The 22,437-nt window shown below is 41.0% G+C and overlaps 1 protein-coding gene across 4 annotated transcripts in view; it reads right to left on the bottom strand.

The window, feature by feature from the left end:
• The window catches only part of JADE3 (jade family PHD finger 3), a 68,093-nt gene that overhangs the window by 14,406 nt on the left and 31,250 nt on the right, over positions 1-22,437 (bottom strand). For all 4 annotated transcript variants that reach the window (XM_071548028.1, XM_071548037.1, XM_071548019.1 and 1 more), the window contains 4 exons: positions 19,222-19,281; positions 17,995-18,077; positions 4,695-4,852; positions 2,712-2,902 (listed from right to left, as the gene is read on the bottom strand). In XM_071548028.1, coding sequence (XP_071404129.1) covers positions 2,712-2,902; positions 4,695-4,852; positions 17,995-18,077; positions 19,222-19,270 — 481 coding nt within the window. In that variant the 5' untranslated portion in view covers positions 19,271-19,281. The remainder of the gene's footprint in view (positions 1-2,711; positions 2,903-4,694; positions 4,853-17,994; positions 18,078-19,221; positions 19,282-22,437) is intronic.

Genomic DNA, 22,437 nt, shown 5'->3' with positions numbered 1-22,437 from the left:
AGAGAGAAAGACAATGTCTAGCAACTAATGCAGTAGATACAGCATCTAAAAATAAAATAAGCTTCTTCACTCATGGACTATGTGTAGCATTGTTTTATAAATACAAGTAGAACTACTACTGGAATAGAAGTTTAAATTGTATATAAACCACGCGACTGAACCTTGAAGAAAACATTACAACAATGACAGACAGCAGTTGCTCTAACTGCCTACTGCTCCCATGCAACCCCTCCTGCACCTCTATCACTTTAAGAAGCACTAATGACATCCAAAAACCATAGTCTGTGTTATTCTGAAGACTATCTCCCTGAAAATAAAACTTATCGAGAATACAGAATACCTTATAATGACACAGAAGTTGCACCACCCAGTACTATCTAGTACACTACTCTGATCACAGCATGACCGTTATAAAAAATACTATTTTTGTTGGATTTTTAAAAATAAAATAGTAGATAAATATACTGTTGCAATCCATACTATCTGTTCACTTTAACAGCAGACATGCTATATACACTCATCACCAATCAAATTTAGTATAAGCAGGAACACTTAAAAAGGGCTTGCTGTGATACTGGTCCTCAACGTGCAGCTTCAGTACATATGCCATGCAAGAAACCCTACAATGCTCACTGCTACAAAAAATCTCCTAACTGCATCTTATGAAAATCCTTGGTCAAAAATAATGATGAAGTTCACAGCACACTGCTTAGTCAGACCTTCAAATGCTGAGATATTTATGTAACATTAATTGCAGAGGCTAATATTTTAAGTAAGGCTACCAATTCTGATTCCTTGTTACAAACAATAAACAGGAAGATGGAAAAGATAACTGACTGCTGTTATAAAGTGCCTTCTGCTATTAAACTGTTCTCTCTTATGCCCTAGTATTTTCTCACTCCTAGAATTAAAAGAATTACAGAATCATTCAGGTGGGAAGGGTCCTTCAAAGGGCTTCAGCCCAGTCCCTGGTCAACAGTAAATCCAACAAAGGTTGTTGCTTAAGAGATATGTCTAGTCAGATCTTGAAAATCTTCACAGATGGAGATCTGGTCCCCTCAAAAAACCAACAGCTTTTGCTAACAGCTTCCTGCATGCCTGGGAAGTTTGTCCTTAGTTCTACGTCTTACATACATCCTTTGGCACTTCAGAGCTGCTTCCCTGACTAAGTAGAAACCTGCTCTCCTGAAGTCCATGACCAGAAAAATCTAGTTCCTCCCCTCAGGATCTCTCAGTCATCACTATTTTATAGCTGTTACAGACAACACTGCCATTGATTATGACATCCTTACAGGTTCTTCCTTTTTTGCTAACAGCAAATCCAGGAGATGGCAAATATTTCCCTCTTTTGTCCACCTGTTCTTCCTAAAGGATCTGCAATCACTGATGAAAGAATACTAGACACACAGGCTATTCTAGCACAATCAAGTTATTCTAGTGATAATTCCAAGGTTATTTTCCATAGCTTGCTCCTGCTCACAGCCCTCTATACTGACAACTTGCATGGAAAAAGAAAGTTTACTTAGCTGGTTCTAAATGGGCTAACTTGTGAAACTAAATTACTTTGCTGAGAACTCAGCATGCAAGCTCCTCTGAATTTGTAACAATATGTTCAGGTTTAAGAAATGAAAACATCTGATTTTCTTACAAAAATTTGAACCTTTGAAGTCCTAAAATTAATTCCACCTTGTGTGGGCTTTTTCGCTCCTGCTTCAGTCTGCAGAAGTTACACATGCTTTTGGATGTGAAGAAGTTTTAGGCACAACAGGTAAAAGGTAAAATAAAAACAGTAGCAGATCAAGCAAGGAATTACTTTAAGCATTGTTACCACCGGTTTTTCTTACCATTTGCATTTGTCCTAGTTACAGTGGCTGGGACCAGTTTATCACTGTGTGGGTGTAACCAAAACTGTGTATTCTACACCCTCTGTATCATTTCTGATGAACAGTTAATAATGGATCATTTACAGCAACTGCCCAGGGCACATCCAACCCCTCAGGCTACAAGCTGGGTGGGTGTTAAAGGAACCTGTGAGATAGGGAAGTGTTCCTGTCATCACACCAATGACTCAGATGGATGCTCACTCCCCTCCAGAGAGTCGTTAGCACCTTCACACCCAGGCTGAGGGGTCATGTCTGCTAATGGGCCATCAACAATTCCAAAAATACCCCATGACTCAGAGAGTTAAATCACCCATTGTGAATCTCCCTGCTCTGGGAGGGCATTTCCACCTGAACCTGAGCAGATACAATCTTGGGGTTTTGGGACTTGCGGTACCACTGCTCAGATCCAGAGGAAGACCAGAACCTTGACAGGACTGCAACCACACTCTCGACCAGACTGCGACCATCATCCTCACCAAGAGGTTTTCCTTTTCTTTTACTTTATACTAAAGGGGACCACGTGGTGCTCAGCAGAGGGGCTAACAAATACCATTCTGTTTGTGTCCCAAGCTGCCAGGTTATACATCTGTCCTTTGTGGATTAAAACCACTTTTTCTTTGTATCATTGTATTTATTGTAATCTTTTTAGTAAATTGTAACTTGGACTTGTAATCTGAGTTGGGTTTGTTTCTCCTGCCAGTTTCCCTTGAAAGCAGCACAGCATTCAACTCTGATTCAGCAATCTTTAAAAGACCTCTCACAGCAGACTACAATTCAAACAGCAGAAATTAACAGCTGCTTTTAAAATTTGAAATGTTGTGAAATTACCCATTTCTGTAAGCTCTTCATTTAGCTCCTGAAGCCAAAAGATGTCCATGTCATCCAAGTCATAGCGACACACAGATTCTGCGAGTTCCAAAATGTTGATGTAACCTGGTTCTGTAGGCTCTTGGCTGGAACAGTGGATGTATTTCCTTGGTCTTGTATACAGTACTTCTTTCACTTTTTCTGCTACAACCCTAGAGTGAAAATAAAAAAAAATAGTCAGAGCTTTTTATGACCCATCCCTGAAAGACATGAAATACTTAGTGTAACAGCAAGGAAACCTGGTGTTTCACAGATTTTAAACTATCCAGTAAGCGTACCCAGGCTAGGGAGACAAGATTTTGTAAATGCAATTTTTTTAACACAAAAACATTCCAAGGTTTGTTACATACACAGAATCCTTTTTAAAATGTGACCTGGTGCATACGATTTTCAATTTAACAAATGCTACTAGTGCAATGAAGCAAGAGTTTCTGAAACCCACAGAAAGTATTATGCACAAAACTACTACACTCTGTTCTATATCCTTCCTAAATCATAGGAGGAAATCTTGCCAAACGATTTCTTGAAAACACCAGCTTTTTCATAAAAGCCTAATTTATTCTACTGTAGTGTCTGTGTGTGGGAAAAATCCTTGCACTCCATTTGGGATACACAGTCTACACTTATTTTCTAAATGATGCTTTATCCACATTACAAATCCATTATTTTTGTTATGCAAGAAACATTCTGATGCCAAGCAAAAATGTAAAAGGGAAAAATCATCCAAGAAACAAGGCAGAATAAGATTTGTGTTCTCAATCCTTCAGTTATTTTCAGAGATAAAACTCAGTGTTTGACTAGTTTCATTTCAGAATGGAGAGAAAAGTTTTAACTGGATAAAATCAATCTTTCTCAGAATTCAATGCAAAAGGCCCTACATATGGAAAGAATCCAGACAGATCCAGAATGGAGTGGTGCCATGCATGAACAGCTCTGCATGCTTTCTGGAACTAACCCTCCACAGACAAGGAGAGAGAAAAACTGTGGAAAACATGGCAGTAAAGGAGGAGGAGGCAGCACCAGTCAAGCTGTATCCCATATAATTCTTACTGCACAATGTGGGTTGTCAGTATTAGTACTAACAATGTTCTTCTGCCATTCTTCCTCCCTCCCTTCACCCTGCTCATTTTTGCCTCATTCCCCTGTGAGCTTTTTTCTCTAGTCCAGCCAAATCTATAGCAATTTCTTCCTCTAATATAACACTGCTGGTATGAGATGCAATATATTTATTTTTAATAACTTGGTACTGACAATACCCTCAGTGGAAATTAAATTATGCTGGCATCAGCATTTCACTGGACAATTCATTCATCTTCGTCTCAAAGATCACGGTGGCAATAACATTTCTATGTTGAAACACACACGAAAGGGTTGCAAGACTACACTGCTATGTTTTTGTAGTCCAAGTACAGTGTGAGAGAGCAAAAGATTATTTATGTATCTTCAGAAACTGAGATCACTGAACTTCTACAATGCTAAGCAGCCATTTGTGGTGAGAGAAGGCAGAAAGGGTTAAAGATCCGGCAACAATAGCCTAAATTAAATTATATGAACAAGTAACTTTAGCAGCTATCAGTAACTACTGCATGCCTAGTGCTCTGTAGCATCAAGCTTTATAGGGAAACCCGTCAAGTAACACATACAAGATACAGGTTTATTTTGAATTTATTCACTCACCATATTCAAATCAAAAACAGCTTTTAATCTGGAAAAAATATCTTTTTAAACTCACAGTGTACACACTATAACAGTGTACAGACAGAATGAGATCTGGGCTGAAGTGCCACAGAAATGTTTTTCAAATTGGCACTTGTGTGGTTTAAGAATGTTTGAATGCTGCTGCATTGAAGATTTAAATGCAACATCAGAGGCAACCTGTTTTTGAGAGACCACCTTCTCTGAGTTGACACTTTGTGCACGTGATCTGTGTCTGATCAATATTACCTGAGAGAAGGCTGTGGAATAGTTTCTGGACTGGCTGGGACTTGAACCCCTTTCTCCCATTCTTGTTTCCACGTGTCAGCAAAGACATAATATTCATCAGGGTTGACATGGTGAGAATCTGGTAGTTTCATAGCACTAATGAGATCCTTGCGGAACACCTGCAGGAGACACAAGAGGGAAAAGAGTCATTTGAGAAAGAGCAGAAGGTATTTTTTAATCTATACTGAAAAAATGCACATACCTGATAATTTTTTTAGAGAGTACCAGCACAAACAGGTCAATTTGAAACTATCTAGGTTATTAACTCTTAATGTATTAGATGCAGTTGGGGGCAGCCCCGTGGTGTAAAGGAGAGCACTCTGGACTCTGAATCCCAAGGTCCTGAGTTCGTCTCAGTGGGACCGTCCCCTGGCAGTTCAATGCCTCCCTGCTATCCCATCCCATCAGATCTCGGATGCTCAGCAGGGTCAGCCCTGGTTAGTACCGGGTGCTGTGACAGTCCCGAGGACTTCACTGTCACTGTCCAAGCTCGCTCGGCTGTGGCAGATGGACGTCAGGACTTAAAGGGTGGGGCCAGTTCTGTGCATGCTGTGCCTCACCTAAAAAATCCACTGTGCAGGCTGGAAGGGCACACCCACGTGGGGAGAGCCCTGCCCAAATCTTCCTTTGTGAAGTCTGGCCATACATACATTAGATGCAGTATGACAAGAAGTTTACACTAATTCTAAACTATGCTCCTGCCTGAAGGCTAATCAGAAGGAAGAAGGCTGTTGCAGGAGGTGACCAGGAAGAGGGAAAAGGATGCCTGCATCTGATTGAAGACTCTTCACCCTATCATTTTCAATCAACTTACCCTACTTGCCAGTTTGTAGGCTCTAGACACAAGGTAGCGTATCCTTTTCTTTCATTCACTTTAGCTACTTTAAACTGTCATATCCATCACAAGCTACGAACAGTTGCCATGGCAAAATTGATGTATAGGCACTTGTTCATTTATTAAAACCACTAGAAGTTTTACTGGTCAGGATCTCCAAGATCAAAGATGAAGAGCTACCTTTGCTGAAACATGAGACCTGTGTTGCTCTGTTCCTAAGCAGTCACGATGCAGGCAGAGTGACACACTCCAGCTCCAGCATAATTTAGCAAACTATACAATGAAACATCACCCTCAAACAAAGCAAACCCACCAGTGACAAATCTCCAGCCGTAACGTCCAATTCTTGGCTCAAGAGGATTAAGCTTTTACAAGCACAGAAATATGATTATCAGTCATCTCAAGACTTAATGTCAATGTCTGTCTACTACAGGTGCATATGATTTAACTAAAGGGTATATGCATCCTTAGTGGTTTTTCTTTTTTTTCCACTGCTACATTGCACCAGTTCAATGTTGATAAAAGCAAAACAGTGACTGTGGCTTGGTGTTAGGGAGACATCACAACTAATTAACTGTATTATCATAATGAGAAATCATATCCTCAAAGGGCAATAAAATGAAATGGAAAATATCCCTGCAATAAACTGTGACAGGATGAACTCTCTTCTTACTAATTCAATTTTGTAGCCAGAAGAGTAATAAAATATCTCAGAGCCAAATATCTTCGTGTACCCTTTTCAATTTGACAGCACCAGACCGGTTATGCCTACTGCAAAAATTCTCAGCTGTTCTTTGAAATCATCAAGTAAACATTATTAAAAGAGGCTCTGTACTAATAACAGGTATTGAGATAGGCTTCTGGTGACCTGGAACTCAGTGTGACTTCATTATGTCCTACAACTTCATCTCACATGGACTGCCAGGAAAGCAAGCTGACCGAAAGAACTCAAAAACCACAGACTCAAGGCTCTTATATTTGCTACTAATGTGTTATCTGCCTTGGCTCATAACAGACTGTTCACTGCTGCCTTCTGTGTAAAACTCCCCAGGTACCTAGCAGGCCTGCATTACAATCTGAATCACAAGACCAAAAGCACTAAGACAACAAGAATCCATTTTTTTTCAAGCAGTGCGTGTACACATCAAAAATAAAATGTAACATGATTTATGCCACTTAGAAGGCACCTTAGTTTCGTATGTTACAGGTACAGAGTCATGATTATGAGAAACACTAGAATGGCACAACTCCAAAGAACACCACACAGAAAAAAAAAGTCTGATAAATGAGAAGTGCAATGACTGGTTTAATTAGCAGAAAATATATTCCTCAGAACTTACCTAAGTGCTTTACAAACTACCTTTTAAGCTACTGATGGAATATAGAAGTGGAGTACTTCATATCAAATCCCCCATTTTTTAAACACTAGTAGAAAAGTGCTATTAAAGGCATCAGTATTCTAACTACACTGCTTAGCAGCAAATCTTCTGATCATCCATTATGTATGTGAACTGTATCATCTCTATTTTTAGAGCACAAGCCCAATGAAGCATGGACTTCTTTCGGGTTTCTTCTGACTGTTGTACAGTACTGACCACACCATCACTAAGCGGCAACATTGAGTTCTTCACTTCAGATTTCTGAAGTTTACAATACAGGTACCACTGAAGGTCAGAGATTTAACCAATAAACATGAAACTGCTGAAACCTTAAGGGACCCCAAAACTCAGCTCAGGCTTCCCAAGAATTGCGTGTTCATATTTGTGATAACAGTGCAATTGAGAATTTCCTGCAAACACTTGGAATCATTACAATCTCTAGCTCTCACCATTGATCATTTCTTCACATGTGGCCAATCAGGGTCTCCAACAGTAAAATACTCTCAGAGGACAATGTATGAGAATATTCACTCTATATTTCCTTTGTTGTGGAAGTAAACCAAAATACCCAGGGGATCCAAAGAGTTTTCTGACAAATCAAGTAAATACTACCTCAGGAGTCAGCCTCAAAGGTATGAACTAAGCCTTCTACACAAAGAGCAGACACACACACCTTCAGGATTTAGACAGCCAACTTTTCCTTGTGGCTGTTTCTTTTGGGACGTTTTTTTGAAAAACGGTGCAGCTCCTTTACTGACAATGTCCATAGAACAGCAAGTCCACTCCACAGTACATACTCTCCTCTTAGCAAGCACCACCTTCACTTCCATTGAGTCCATGAAGTGCAGCAGTGTCATCTTTCAGTCAGCCCAAAGGAGTTCTACTTCTTACCAGATGTAAAGCACAAACCTTCCACTTTATTTTAATATCTGTAATATCATACATATTGTAAATACCTGAAAAATGAGCATGCCAAGTCTAGGCTAATAAGGTGTTCCCATCTAGACACATCACTCCTCAAGGGCAGACTCAGCTGATGCCAAGTGTCTACCAGGATGGAGAAGGGCCTTGCAGAACTGAGCTACAGCCAATCACAGACAGCAGAGCCAGCTGCAGACACACAGGACTGCCCACCACTGTGAGCATTCCACAGGAGTTGCTGTGTGATAGCGGGACTTTTGAAAAATACTTTTAGCAATTGAAAGCATGAAAATACAGATGACTTTTAGCCTTGCCTACCATGCAAGAGTGCTTGGTCTGAACTTGCCATTTCACTTTGCTGTCAGGAATTTTTAGTTTCAGTTGAAAACAGTGCAGTACTTGAATGAATAACATCAATGAAAAATGTGTTTGCTTATGTCATCATGGTCATCATCACCTAATCTTGAACACTTGAAGAAGAACTTTTACTTATTTCATACTTTAGAACTGGGGTTTAAATCTGGAAGAGAAGACCTTGTTCTTTGGTCAAGATTAGCTTCTCGCTCAGCAGTAAAAGTCTGCCTGGATTTGCTGAGGAATGAGAACTTCCTAGTCACCTCTGCAGAGACACGCTGCACCATCTCAAAAGCCTTTAGAAGTTAAACTCTACAAAAATCTTCCAGAAATATTCGTGGTCTGCTCCCACCATGGCACACATACACCAAGAAACCATGATATCATGGAGCCATGGAAGGAAGATATAGTCCATATCTTTTATTTAGTTTTCAGACTTCCGAGTCCTATTTGGATATTTCATTAGAAGAGTATGTTCAAGGAAAATTAACCTCTTGGAATCCATTTATAAATGCTTCACCAAAAGTAGTCTGTGCCTTGAACCCAAACTCCTTGTAGAAGCACTCTATGAAAATCCAACATATAATCTTCCTCACAGGACCCTGCTGTGCTTACTCTGTGAATAAATCAAGCCCACGAAACAAAGAGCACTATTTTACATGAAGTATCCTTATCCACTAAAGATCTCAGAGAGAATACAAGTAAAGCTATAGAGAATTACAGTAAAATACTAGCATTGAAAACAGAGAATGGGTCTTAATGGTACAACAGCCTTCTACAAATCCTATCTTCAATGAACAATTCAAGCATCAGATCTGCACAGACTGTCAGGCATCTTTTGTTCATGACTACTGCAAACTCGAAACCACATTAAGAGAAGAAAAAATGAGTCAAATACCTTTACCAATACCCCTCTGCAAGCTATTACTGAAGCTGACTGATGCCATTGCTCATTCACTTTGCCTTGCCCAAATGCATGTGTGAGGAAAAAAAAATTGATTGTGTCATCTTCTAAAAATGAAAAGAAAACTGGTGTTTCTTCTTGTGACATTCTCTGAGCTTTTGGGTACTTGGACCAACTGCTTACAAACTCTCACCAAGGATAAACCACTTGCCACAGGCGTCTGGGCCATGACTGGGAACCACACCTCCAAGGCTTAACTAAATTACCAGTTAAGTGCTCTGTTGTTAACAGTAACAGCCGGCTTTGCTGCATTGCTTCTAATTGCTTCAGTCCTAAGGCTTTCCCTGCACCCAGCAAGTCAACAACAGGCGTTTCAGTTCCTCCTGACCACTGCTTAGGAAGTTAGAAGGCCAACTGCTGCAGAAACAGTGAAGTATAAAATGCACAAGAGTTTCTTATCATACTGAGGGTCAAATCGTTTTTTATTCTCCTTCAAAAGGATCTAGTAAGTTTTTTATTCCCATATGCACCTGCAGGCTTACTCTACTATTGTAACTCTCCAGTACAGGCCCTCAGAGAAATTGAAACACACTTATAAAGCAGGAGGTTTACAGCTAAAATCACCTCTTAAATGATAAATCAAAAGTTGAATTCTAATATGACCTACTAGAAGTTTAATACAGCAACATAGTATCTGAGCAGAGTTTAATTTTTCTATGGATGTTTCACAGTATGTGCAAAAGACTGGCCATTTACAGAGGATGAAGCTCCAAGAACCGAATTTGATGGGCTTATCCTGGAAAGGTAGAATTTTTCTTGTAAATACATTGCAACGTTGGCATGAAGTTTTTGAACCAAGGCACCTTCTTGTAGAGAAGTGTGGAAACTTAAGACAGGTTTGCTTAGGGGTTGGGTTGGTTGAGGGGGTTTTGGCAGCAAAGTAAATAAAAGGCAACATAATTTAAAAATGGAAAAATGGTATATGTGCCTGTGTTCCAGGCACATATACCAACTGGACTGAAAAACTTCAGATGTTAAAAAAGGCTGTGATAGACAAGAATAAGTGTAGCATTAAATTTGTAATTCTCAAACATCCACACACTATGGAAAAGCAATGCCATAAATCCTGATGTTAAAATCCCTACTCCCTAAAACTATTTTTATGGATTATCCAGGACTCAAGCAAATGAAATATTGTACTTTTCCTTTAAGTAGCCATGAATCTTCCTAGCCTTTTACAAGCATGTATAGGAAAAGTCAGGAAATTGGATACTAAATCAACCCCACCTAACAAGTCTCTGACAGTATCTCATGAGCCAGAAGAACGTGCAAGAACACAACAAGTTTCCTTCTGCTTGCTAATCACACATAAGCTTTGGATTTTGGGATTAATCCTAACAATCAATTTTCAAAGTGGGTATTAATTTATACAGATATTTAGAAAAATCTGTGCTTGCTATCATCTGTCCAATTCCTTTTTTAATCTTGTTTAATTCATAGTCTCAACAACTTCCTGTAGCAGATGAGCCTCAGTCTAATTACATGATGCATGGGAAGGATATCCTTTCAACTGCTACAGATTTTCTAACTTTTGGCCTCATTTATCAAATCCCGCCCCTCCTGGATGGCTTTTCTCCCCAGGTCTTCCATCACAAGGACAGGCAGGACTGAAGCTCTTTACCTCTGCTGTTTCCAGACCATTCATACTTTACTGTTATGCCTGCTCATTCACTTCAAAGGTAAAATAGCTCGGCCTTTTCACAGGCAAGCTCTTCCACACCCTTCTGCCTTTGGGTCACCTCCTAAAGAGTTCAAATAGTCTGAGACAGCACCTCAAAATAACTAATGAATCTGAACCTCTGACTTACATAAAAGTATTCCAATTTATTTTTTTTAAATCAACTAACTCAAAAAGGCTAAAAAGCAGCTCACAGGTAAGGCATGTTCGCCAGAGGGCTTGAGAAGCCTGTACACATGTCCAAGTTAATTCAAACTTTTCTAAGGTAAGCATATGCAAAAAAACAACAGTCTCTTACTCTGCACAGTACATGCAAAGCAATGTGGTTTAACCACATTGCCCATTCAGTCACAGAACAAACTCAGTGACTTTCAAACTGCAAAAGAATCCATTTTCTGCCAAGAGTCTGGTCTTACAGGGTGCTCCTCAGGATCAAGACCTATGATGTATGTGGCAGTTAAATGACACTAAAAAGAATTTCACATACCCAACTAATGAAAGCAAACCATTTACTTCTGGAAGACAAGCTGCATTTCACATGGTAACACAGCTGTCACAATCAGCAATGAGGGATTAAAAGCTACTCTTGCTGTGAGATTCAAAACCCTATTTGCAAAGAGAGGTAAATGTTACCTCCTTTAAAGAGAGAGACAGGACTGGAAAAAAAATAATTTGAGTGTCATAAAAATCTCTTACACTCTTCTGTGACCCCAGTAGCAAAAGGGAGAAGAAATGGTCAGTCATTCAGGACAGTCCAGCTAATAGGTTTACCATGCAAAAATGATTCCCATTACTCTGCCATACTTTTCTACTGCAGCTTTCAGAGACAGGAAACTGTTAAGCAGAGCTTCAAGCTGAGCCAGACATCCAAATGCCTCCTACCCTGCTACTGCCACAGCCCACTGCTTAGGCTTGTGAGCCCCCCCAGTCCACGTTTAAATCCACTGAGGAGCTACACCACAAACAGCATGTGGCCAACATCATCATATAGAAGTCTCAAAAAGGGCTGTGACTTTATACTACTGGTGTGCCTGTAACCTTAACACAACTTATTTATTCAAAGTAAATGCTAAAGCTGATTGAATAACAAAAAAAAGCACTGAGAAAGAGATGCATTCTTGACATTTACATTACATAGAGAAGCACTGTGGTCTGAAAAAGCATCTTTACAAGCTTGCCTTCACAGACAGATCACAGACTACTCTGAGTTGGAAGGGACCCACAAGGATCATCGAGTCCAGCTCTTAAGTCAATGGCCCACACAGGGGATTGAACCCATGACCTTGGCATTATTACTTGTTCTCACCTTCTTCTCCACGGAGACTGGACTAAGTAGACCCCATGTTCAAACCACTAACATCCATTCTGGATTGATACAGTCTCTGGAAATGGTCTTTGACATTTGCACTGTAACACTGCACCTCTCAGCCTGGCAGTAACACGAGATGACCTCGCTACACTAAGGCCATTCCCACAAGCCCCCCCAACTCTGTAGCACCCAGGAAGCAATGCAAGGCAGAGCAGTCCTCAGCTGCAGCCAGCTGTCACTTTTTACAGGCAACCAGAGGACCATGGCATATACAGACAAGTTCTGTGAAGAAACTGACACATTATATTGGGTTTCTGTGGCCAGGTTTTGGTAGTGAAGGGTTCTACAGGATGAGCTTCCTCCCGCTAGCCGAGACTGAGCCAGTTAGGAATGATAGGATAGTAACATCTCCATAACATATCTAAGTGTTATGGGTTCACCTAGGTGGGCCTAGATTTGGGCTCTGAAGTCTGGACTAGGCTGAAGCTGTCAGCTGACTTGAGCTGGGCTGAGCTAACAGCTGACCTCTTCTAGCCAGTAATTTTGTATTCCATACCACATTATGACATCATCTCCAGGGAAGTAGGAACCAGTGTGGGAGTGGTTAAGGCAGTCGCTTCTCAGCCTTCCTCTTGGGAGGACGCATGATGCTGTCCCAGGGGGGGATGGAGAGGACCAGGCCCACCACTGGCTCACAGGGTATCTCAGGAAAGTAAAATGGGTTGTTCTGGGTCTCTCCTTTCTGCTTGGGTTTGTCTCCCTGGGGAATAGGTCTTTTCTTAAGTAATGTGTAGTTAAGACAGTAGAATTTGTGTGTTCGTTAAGAAGTTGAGGTGGGGAACTTGTTGTTGCAGACTTGTGTGAGTGAATATTTGTACTCTCTTCTAATCTCTTTCTTTCTGTGAAAAATATATGTAGTTTTAGTATAACCATGGTTTGAAGTGTTTTTTTCTTTCCCCTCTCTTTTCTTCCCTTTCCCTGGTGTTAGGAGGGAGGCTTTTCTCTCTGTTCTTGGGGGGGTTGGCAGTTGCTTATCTCAAACCAAGACACTAAGATGGGAAAGTTTTTTTGTGCAGATGAAAATCGCAGCAAGGGAAGAGCAGAACGAGAACATGTGAACAACAATGCAGACACCAAGGTCAGTACAGAAGGAGAGGAAGAACATACTCCTGGAGGTGGAGCTGAGGTTCCCCTGCAGCTCGTGGTGCAGACCAAGGTAGAGCAGCTGTGCCCCTGCAGCCCATGGAGGACCACTGGGGTGCAGAGATCCACCCACAGCCCTTACAGGAGGCACATGCTGGAGTGGTTGGATCCCCAAAAGAGGCTGTGACCCTGTGGGAGGCCCATGCTGGAGTAGGATCCTGGCAGGGACCTGCAGCCTGTGGAGAGAGGAGCCCATGCTGGAGCAGGTTTTTCCTGGTAGGACTTGTGGCCCTGGGGGGACCCAAACTGGAGCAGGCTGTGCCTGAAGGACTGCACCCCATGGAGAAGTGACCCATGTGACAGCAGTTTGTGAAGAACTGTTGCCTGTGGGATGGACTGACACCAGAGAGGTTTGCACAGGACTGCCTGCCGTGGGAGGGACCCCACGGGAAACAGGGAAAGGACTCCTCTCCCTCACAGCAGCAGAAACAACAACTGACCTTAACTCCCATTCCCTGTCTCCCTGCACTGCTGGTGGGGAGGAGGCAGAACTTGCAAGGAAGGAGGGGTGGGGGGATGGTGTTTTTAGGATTACTTTAATTCCCACTCTTTTGCTCTGATCCTGTCAGTAATAAATTTAATTAATATTCCTACTTTGAGTTTGTTCTGGCCATGATGGTGATCAGTAGGTGACCTCTCCCAGCTCTTAACTCATGAATCATTCACTGTATTTTCTCTCCTTTGTCCAGCTGCAGAGGGGGCTGAGACAGCGGCTTTAGTGGACACCTGGCATCCAGCCAGGGTCAACCTGCTACACACATACACTCACTACTCATTGGCTGGAGTACCAATCCCAAGCTTTTATTTGGAGAAAGAACCCAGGTACTTGGTTTGAGCTGGAGCTGGTTGAGAAAAGGGAAAAAAGCCTATATATTCACATGCAATGTAACTGAAAAAGCCAGCCTTGCTGGCATGAAAAAAAATGAATGTATGAAGACCATGAACAAAAGTATTCCCAAACAGCTATTTATAGCTTTGACCTTCTAGATTTTCTGCATCACTAACTCAAGAAACAGCCTGCTGCCTGGCAAGCAGAGGTGAATGAAAGGAGAGCAATGCCAACTTGTTAAAGAGAGGCCCTGCTAAAGAGATACTGTCAGTCTGAAATCTTTAATTTCTATCTAATAGATATTGGATAACTACTACTGCAAAAAGCTTGAGGGATTACAACATGATTTTTGGGAGGGTGTGTGGTGGGGTCCCTTTTCAGTCTTTGGTGCATAAAGAATCAACTTCAATGCTCCGCTGACATCAGCATTTCATGTAATACACTCTCCAGCATAAGCTTTTCATGGGGAGTGAGTGCTTGCTTCTAGCAGAAGAAAAGGAAGAACTGGAAGGATAGCTGACAGTCACAGAATCATAGAAAGACTGGAAGAGACCTTCAAGATCATCAAGTCCAACCCTTATATACAAGATGTACTTTCCATTTGTTTTCCCAGATGACTTATTTTTTGTTTCAGGGTTCTCTTAAATATTGTAATCATGGCACTCCAGAGGAGGACAAACTCTAAGTTTGAGATTTTCTTTCCCTTTTTTCTTTTTTTTTTCCCCTGTGAGGGGGTTCTTAAATGAAAGATGACAAAGATATTCCATTATTAATGAAAGAATTAAATTATGCAATATACTTCTTAAATTTCAAGTGTATAGTCCAGATTTTGTTCTTCAAAGTTTCATATTTTCAAGCATTAAAGGGATCAAAATTTTGTCTTGGAACAGGTAGAAAGCTGCAAAGATGATCTCAAAAGGAGGAACTGAAAACACTGCTCATTTCAATTCCTAGACATTATGTAAAGAGAACACTTGTATGCTACATACAACTACTGTATCTCCATAATTATTGTTTATAAGGTACATAAGCACATAGACAGAATGGAGCACTCAAAGAGAACTGTAAAAGGACAATTACTAAGATGAAGAGATACAAGAAGAAAGCTGGATGGCTGGGCAGAAGGGAAGGATTGGTAAAGCAGTAGCACTGAGGTGTATCTGAAACAGCAACAGTGTGCCCAGGTAGCCAAGAAGGCCAATCCTGTCCTGTATCAAAAACAGCGTGGCCAGCAGGACCAGGGAAGTGATCCTTCCCCTGTACTCAGCAGTGGTGAGGCCACACCTTGAGTACTGTGTTCAATTCTGGGCCCCTCAGTTCAGGAAAGATATTGAAGGGCTGGAGCGGGTCCAGAGAACAGCAACAAGGCTGGTGAAGGGACTGGAGCACAAGTCCTATGGGGAGAGGCTGAAGGAGCTGGTGGTGTTTAGCTTGGAGAAGAGGAGGCTCAGAGGTGACCTCATCACTGTCTAGAACTACCTGAAGGGAAGTTCTAGCCAGGTGGGGGTTGGTCTCTTCTCCCAGGCACTCAGCAATAGGACAAGGGGGCATGGGCTCAAGCTCTGCCAGGGGAAATTTAAGTTGGAGATCAGAAAAAAATTCTTTCCAGAGAGAGTAATCAGGCATTTGAATGGGCTGCCCAGAGAGGTGGTGGATTCCCCATCCCTGGAGGTTTTTAAACTGACATTGGCCGTGGCACTGAGTGCCATGATCTGGTAATGGACTGGAGTTAGACCAAGGGTTGGACTTGATGATCTTGGAGATCTTTTTTAACCTAATCAGTTCTATGATTCTAAGTCTGGCAGTGCATGTGCTTTAATTCCCCTTTGCACGGCTTTGATATGAAACAAAGCTACTGCCTAGGCTTACATGAGCAACACTTACAAGACCTCAGCAGCCACAAGTTCTTTTAAGATTAAAATTCTTACAGAATCATAATCCTTGTAGCAACATTGTAAAGGCAAAAAGTGTAGCAGGCTTTTTTAACCTTCCTGGTGTCTGCAATTAAAACACTACATAGCTAGTTCTAGCCAGTTTTGCTTTTTTGAAACATGTAACATTTTCTTTTAGAAATGAATCGTTAAGCTTTCTTCAATTAGCTTGTAATAATAAAAATTAAGCTTCTAAAGACAGGACATGCTCTGTATCATTTACTTAGTCCTTACCAAACCAAATCTATCCATTTAGCAGCATTTAGAAGCTGGATTTCACCATATAAGCACAATCTATACAGCTCATTGTGTTGGGAACTAATAATTGCTTGCATTTTGGTCAGTGTTTTTGCCATTGCCACCTGTGAAAAGATTTATCCTTTTCCTGCCAAGTTCTAGGGAACAAAAGCTGATACAGTGAAAGTTTCATCCTTGAAGACAGACTTTGCATAAACTACAGTTACTTGAGTCTCTCCTATTGGTTGGACTGCCTTGGGAGGAGAGCTGAGGGGGGCAGGGAGCAAGGAGGAAGAGAGAGAAGAAAGAAAGAGGGAGCGAGAGTAAGCAGCAGGGTCTGTGACCTCTTCCTTGGGGGGTGGAGGCCTCATTCCCCTGGGCAGACGTCTCCAGGAGGCTCAATAAAAAAGGTGAGAGGGCTCATGCTCTTGGCATTGGTGGTTCTTTCCCCCAAAAGACAGCAGGGACCTGCTGTCTGCCAATGCTTAGAAAGATATAGCCCCTGCCTTCAGGGGAGTGTCCTGAGTTGGTAAAACAACCTTACATGAGTAACTCTTTGGTGACTGGGGTGCTTACATGTCTGGGCTTGGTGCTTTAGTCTTGCTCCTTCTCTCTTCCTTCTCTTTGGGTTCCTGCTATTCAGTCACTTTTGTTAAAAAAGATACTGTTTTTTCTGAACTCTGTATGGTGCTCAGCCTCACCTTTTCAGCAACTGTAGAACCCACCCTATTACACTCATGCAACCTTGCACTGCAGTAACCAAACACGTAAAAAGCTGCTGCTATAGAACACAAAATAACTTATGGGACATAACTTTAAATTCTAGGGAAGAAAAAAGGGTTTTGTCAGTCTTTTTTCAGCAACCTCAGGCATCAACAGTTATATTAAAATTTTGAAGGACTCATTCAGAGGGAATGTGATAACAAGTAATCAGAATTAGTGACAAGAAATACTTCTATTTGCAGTTAGTATCTGACATCAGCCCTTTAAAAAGCAAATATAAAATATGGAGAAGGCAGCCAACAAATCTTCCACAAAGAAAGGCTACCAATGGAATGGCTGGCAGGATGGGTTTGAGCACTGGATCGTGCATAAAAGCAAATTTACCAAATAGGTCAATACAGGTCTAGTGACAGTGGTGACAGGTGTTGAGGTTCTAACAGGTAGTGGTGGCAGAGTAAAAAAGAAATCTTTATGGAAATTAATAAGTTAAGAGTAACAAAGTAGCAGAAGGTGAGCAAGCACTGCTTATAGATATCCTATGGGCTTAAGTTTCTTTCTAAAGCAGAAAAGTATCCTTCCCAAACATATACACATGAACCACTTTTCTGTGCCATGCTCGCAAATCATAAGACCATGCCTGCTGCTGCCAATTTCAAAACGATACTAAATTTCAGGGGAATGCTGAACTACATGTTACTGTCTGCAAACACCATAAGTCATTTTGGGACATCAAAAAAAAAGATACACAGTGGGGAAAACACCAAGTTCACAGAGAATTTGACAGGTGACAAAAAGACTCACTGGCAGTAGGTTCAAAGCTCACTATTTCAAGGTTCAGAAACATGAAAACTACACCACAAAAAACTACCAGCAACCAACCTTTAACCCCAGTTCTTACCTCAGCAGGCTTCTTTTGTTCATTTGCTGGTGTTTTTGACTTGCTCCTGTATTTAGAACAAGAAGAAAAGGAAGTGGAAGGACCTGTTAAAAGAAAAAAAAAAGAAAGAAAAGAAATAAAAAAGGACCATTATAGCTCAGTTCAATTTATTTATTTTTTTCAGTAAAACACAAGGCACTCCAATAGCTTGAATTATAATATTTGACAAGACATGGGCAAAAAAACCTCTTAGGCAGTCTGTAGGCTTAATTACAGCTCCTGCTGTGCCACTCGTTCTTTATAAAACCCCAGCAAACTGAGTTTATCAGTACATTCTGCTCTGCCCAATACAAGCAAGAGTAAATAGAAACAAGCAGGCACAGGCAGACCACTTTCCTTCATTTAGTACAAAGTGGAAGGAGGAGCAAAACAGAAGACAGAGTTTGCAAGTGCTCAAAAAAATCCCCTAAAGAATGAAATTATACTGAAGTGTGCTCATGAGAGATGCAAAAAAAACTAGTGGGATATTTAGACATCTCTGGGCAAAATGTTATTTTCGTAGAGGATACGTTGATGACTCGCAGCGAATATGACAGTGAATCATCATCATTATGTACAGAGCAATCAGACAGGCACAGGTTTATAAGGAACAAACCAACCCCTGGCATACAGGGTTGTTCTGTTTTGGGGGTTTTTTGCAGATTAAAAGGGAAGATCTGCAGTCAGATGTGTGCCAAGGAACATTTAAAATGTAACTTTACTAAATTGTTTAACAGACCAAAACAGACTAGACCAAGAACCAACACAAGATAACATAACAATCAATAGACTGGTTATAACTCTAACATCAATGCTCAAATAGCTTGCCACCCTCACCTATTTTAAAGCTGAGCTCTGCACAACACGAGACAACATGATTATTTTTAAAAAATAATTACAGAATAGGACCCTGGGCAGTAAAATTTTTCTTGAATTACAAATTTCTTCTTGGCAACTCTGAAAAGATATACAAGTTTCTGTTGAAATTCTAAGTAGACTCAAAAAAACCCTTTAGATTTATTAGATCCTTCGCCTCATTTTCCTCCTGTAACACCATTCAGAACAGCAAAGACCACAAATGCAAAAAGAAATCAAGCAAGAAACACTTGTTTTTTTAAGTTATAAGAGGTGAAACGGTTTGCCCTCAAACCACAGAAGGAAACCACAAGGGGGTGATAGACTAAAAAAAAACTAGCAGGTATTACTTACTCTCATTGTCTGAACTGTCACTGGTGCTTAGATGCCTGTGGCGTTTCATCCTGACGCATCCTAAAGAGAAAAAAAAAGTTGATGGCAACATTCTACCAGAAAATCGCTGGCTGCTGGCTCATGCCAAGCTCTTCACGCTAAAGGCAAAGCTCCTCTGAAGAGATCTCAGGCACAGAAAGAATCCCAGTTCAGTCACTATGTTTTATTTCTGCAAGTGTTATTTGTGAAAGTGAGCACCCTCAAAACCAGCATGCCTCTGCTGGGCAGAGCTTGCTGGTAATTTTGCAGAAAGAAGTGCAACCTGCCAGCTGATTCCCGGCAGGGCGTGAGCGGTGCTCTGCTCTCCGAGGAGACTCAATGTCCCATCTGTTCAGCTGGAGGAAGAGTTGCCATGGTGGCAGTCACCAGCTGAGAGACGGGTGGAGGCCAGGAAATAAGGTGGATGCACAGCAAGGCAAGGATTTAGAAATATAAGCCACCTTAGAAAGCAAAACAAAACTAAACAAAACAAAAAACCCCCAAACACCAAAAATAAAATCCCGAACAAAAAAACCAAACCCATAAAGCATCCATGCAAAGTAAAAAGGCAAATTTTTAAATAGGGATAGTCACAGAAAATAGTGATTGATGCCATTTAATTGAATCATCTGATTACCATTTAGTTCTTAAGAAATGTGGTTTTCAGAAGTTTGAGAAGTGATCAACGGTATCACTGAGAAAGATTTCTGTGGTGCTGCATCAGTGGCATTAAAAAAAGGTACTGACCTTTTCATTTTTGAACATGTAATGCATATGGGGAAAGGGGAAGAAGAAATTTCTGCAGCTCTACTTAATAAAAGAAAAATCAAACCAGCAATCAGCTATACACTCTAAAGTCTCAACAGAAATCCATAGACATTCTTATTAGTCTTGCCACTCTATAATATACAATGTTATAGTCGTTAACTAAGGTTCAGTAACTGTTTAAAATTAATAGCAGTAAATTAAAACCACCTCTATGTTTTTAATGTATTGAATAAGAAAAATCAATAGAGAAAAAAAGTAAAAAAATATTCTGCAAGAATAGATCAGAACGCTATTTAATTTGTTTTTAGGCAGAAGATATGCACAAGTAGGTTACAGACAGCTGAACCTGAAATGCCTCCAGTACTCCAAGTGCCAGGCTGGCCACACCTGAAACGTAAGCACCTTCATTTCTTAAACATAACCACATGCCATTAAAAAAAGCAACACAGCTAAATATCCCATTTGATAAAATCTTCACATTAGTTACTGTACAATGGGTCTTGAGATTATACAAATATCGTGGGATAAACAAGATCTGCAGATAAGAGAAGCCTGCCCAAAGGCTTTGAAGAGATTGAAATTGAATTGTTTGCAGCACAAGTGTTTAATTTAGTGGAAAATTTCAGCAGTCTTTGTAGTTAAGAGAGCGAGTTTACTGAATCTAAACGCAATGTTCACTCAAAGCTTAAACCAAACCTTTTGACCTGTTATAAAAAGACATTGCCCACACTCCTGAAAGCTGAAAAAGGAAGCGATGCGTACAATTTCCAGGAAAGCAGATACAGAACTTCTGAGTCAAGCATTGAACCTGGGGGAGAAGACACACAGACACAGGACTGTGGACAAGACATCCAAAGGTGTCCTTTGCAAGCTATGAAATTCCATTACATAACAAATAATTTCACATTAATTCACCTTCTTACAGCTCAGACAACCTGGAGAGGGCAAGGTAGCAACGCTATATATGAAGACCAGTGTCCAAGAAAAGACCAACATCAAAAATGAAATGCCCAAACCACCACAGGACTTCACTTCCAGCTATCAATGTAAGGTGGCTTGGGCAGATGAAGAAACTTCCATCAATCTCTTGGACAAAAGCTGTTTGTCAGGTAGAAGGCACTTAAGTCAGAAGGACTTGACTTTGTACATGTTTTCGGGGCACTAGACTTGAAGTTTACTGCAGGGCAGCAAGGGGAGGTCTAGGAGACTACTTTCATATTTTCAGCTCACAAAGTTTAAAGGCATGGATTTTAGTCAAAAGTAAACAGAACTATTGCCTCTTTGAGAGTTCATACTCTCCGACAGCCAAACCCAGTCCACTGGAGCATACAACTTTCCCTAAAAAGAGAAATTTCTGCCTGTTGAAGTTCTGCTGGCATTCTTCAGTTCCAAACAACCTGGCTTACAGACCATCAGGCATCTTACAAGGCCTTGGAAGACAACAAAAAGATGCATTTACATGTACTGAGCAGTATTTCCAACTTTGATTTCTAAGCAAGAAAAGCAAGTGCTTGCTGCTTGCTTTATGTTCAGATGTATTTCTGAGTTGTTAAAAGGTGCTGAAAGCTTATGGCAGGCAATTCCCTTCTCTTATAGTCTACATAAACATGCAGCAATAAAACCTTTTCACTCTGTACTAAGGACAGCCATCTGCAGAGCAAAACATGAGCATTCAATTAAAGTAGGGTCAAACATGAAGTTGAGAGAGACAACTATAAGAGGGAACACCCAGGAAGCCTGGACTTCTGCCTGGGCAACTGGGGAAGAAGAGTCGAGATGGCTACTTCAAAGACAGCTTACACAGAAAGAGCAAGGGCAACAAAAACTTCAGAACAGAGAGCACACCTCTGCCAACAACTCCATAGGAGGGGAGGAAAATAACCCCCAAACAAAACTAAATAAAATTTAAAAAGCTGTTATTTGAGAACTGGATTTGTAGCAGCTCAGGCAAGAGATTTACACCTCCATCGTAGCAGACAGAAACAGAAAAATCAGTCACTCACGGTAAAAATCCCTGAATAGTAATAGCACTGGATTCCAGCCCGATTTTGTTTCAGCAGTAACTACAACAAGAGTGAATAAAAGCCCACAGAGCTACAACAAATCCAAGGTGTGCTGTGTTCAGTAAGACAGGTTATTAAAGTGACCAGCAGGCTACAAGTTCACCATATGCCTACACTTGAGGAGGAGGAGTACGAGCCTCAGCGCCACTCAACAGGACCACCTCTACAAGGGGGCTTCACCTCTGTTTTTAGCAGGGAACCCCTTTGTTGTACTCTTGCACACACTGGGACTGCCACAGAACTTCCAGCTTGCTTGCACCCAAATGCATGAGGGCTCATTAGAAAGGCTCACTGCTAATTAAGTTTCCACTCCCTATCCACTACAGAGGGATCCCAAAGGAACGTTCACTCTGTGGTAAAGTTCCCA

This window comes from Pithys albifrons, chromosome 1, assembly GCF_047495875.1.
Source record: "Pithys albifrons albifrons isolate INPA30051 chromosome 1, PitAlb_v1, whole genome shotgun sequence".
NCBI lineage: Eukaryota > Metazoa > Chordata > Aves > Passeriformes > Thamnophilidae > Pithys > Pithys albifrons.
The sequence above is the reverse complement of the archived record's forward strand: the minus strand, read 5'-3'. Positions and strand labels throughout refer to the sequence as shown.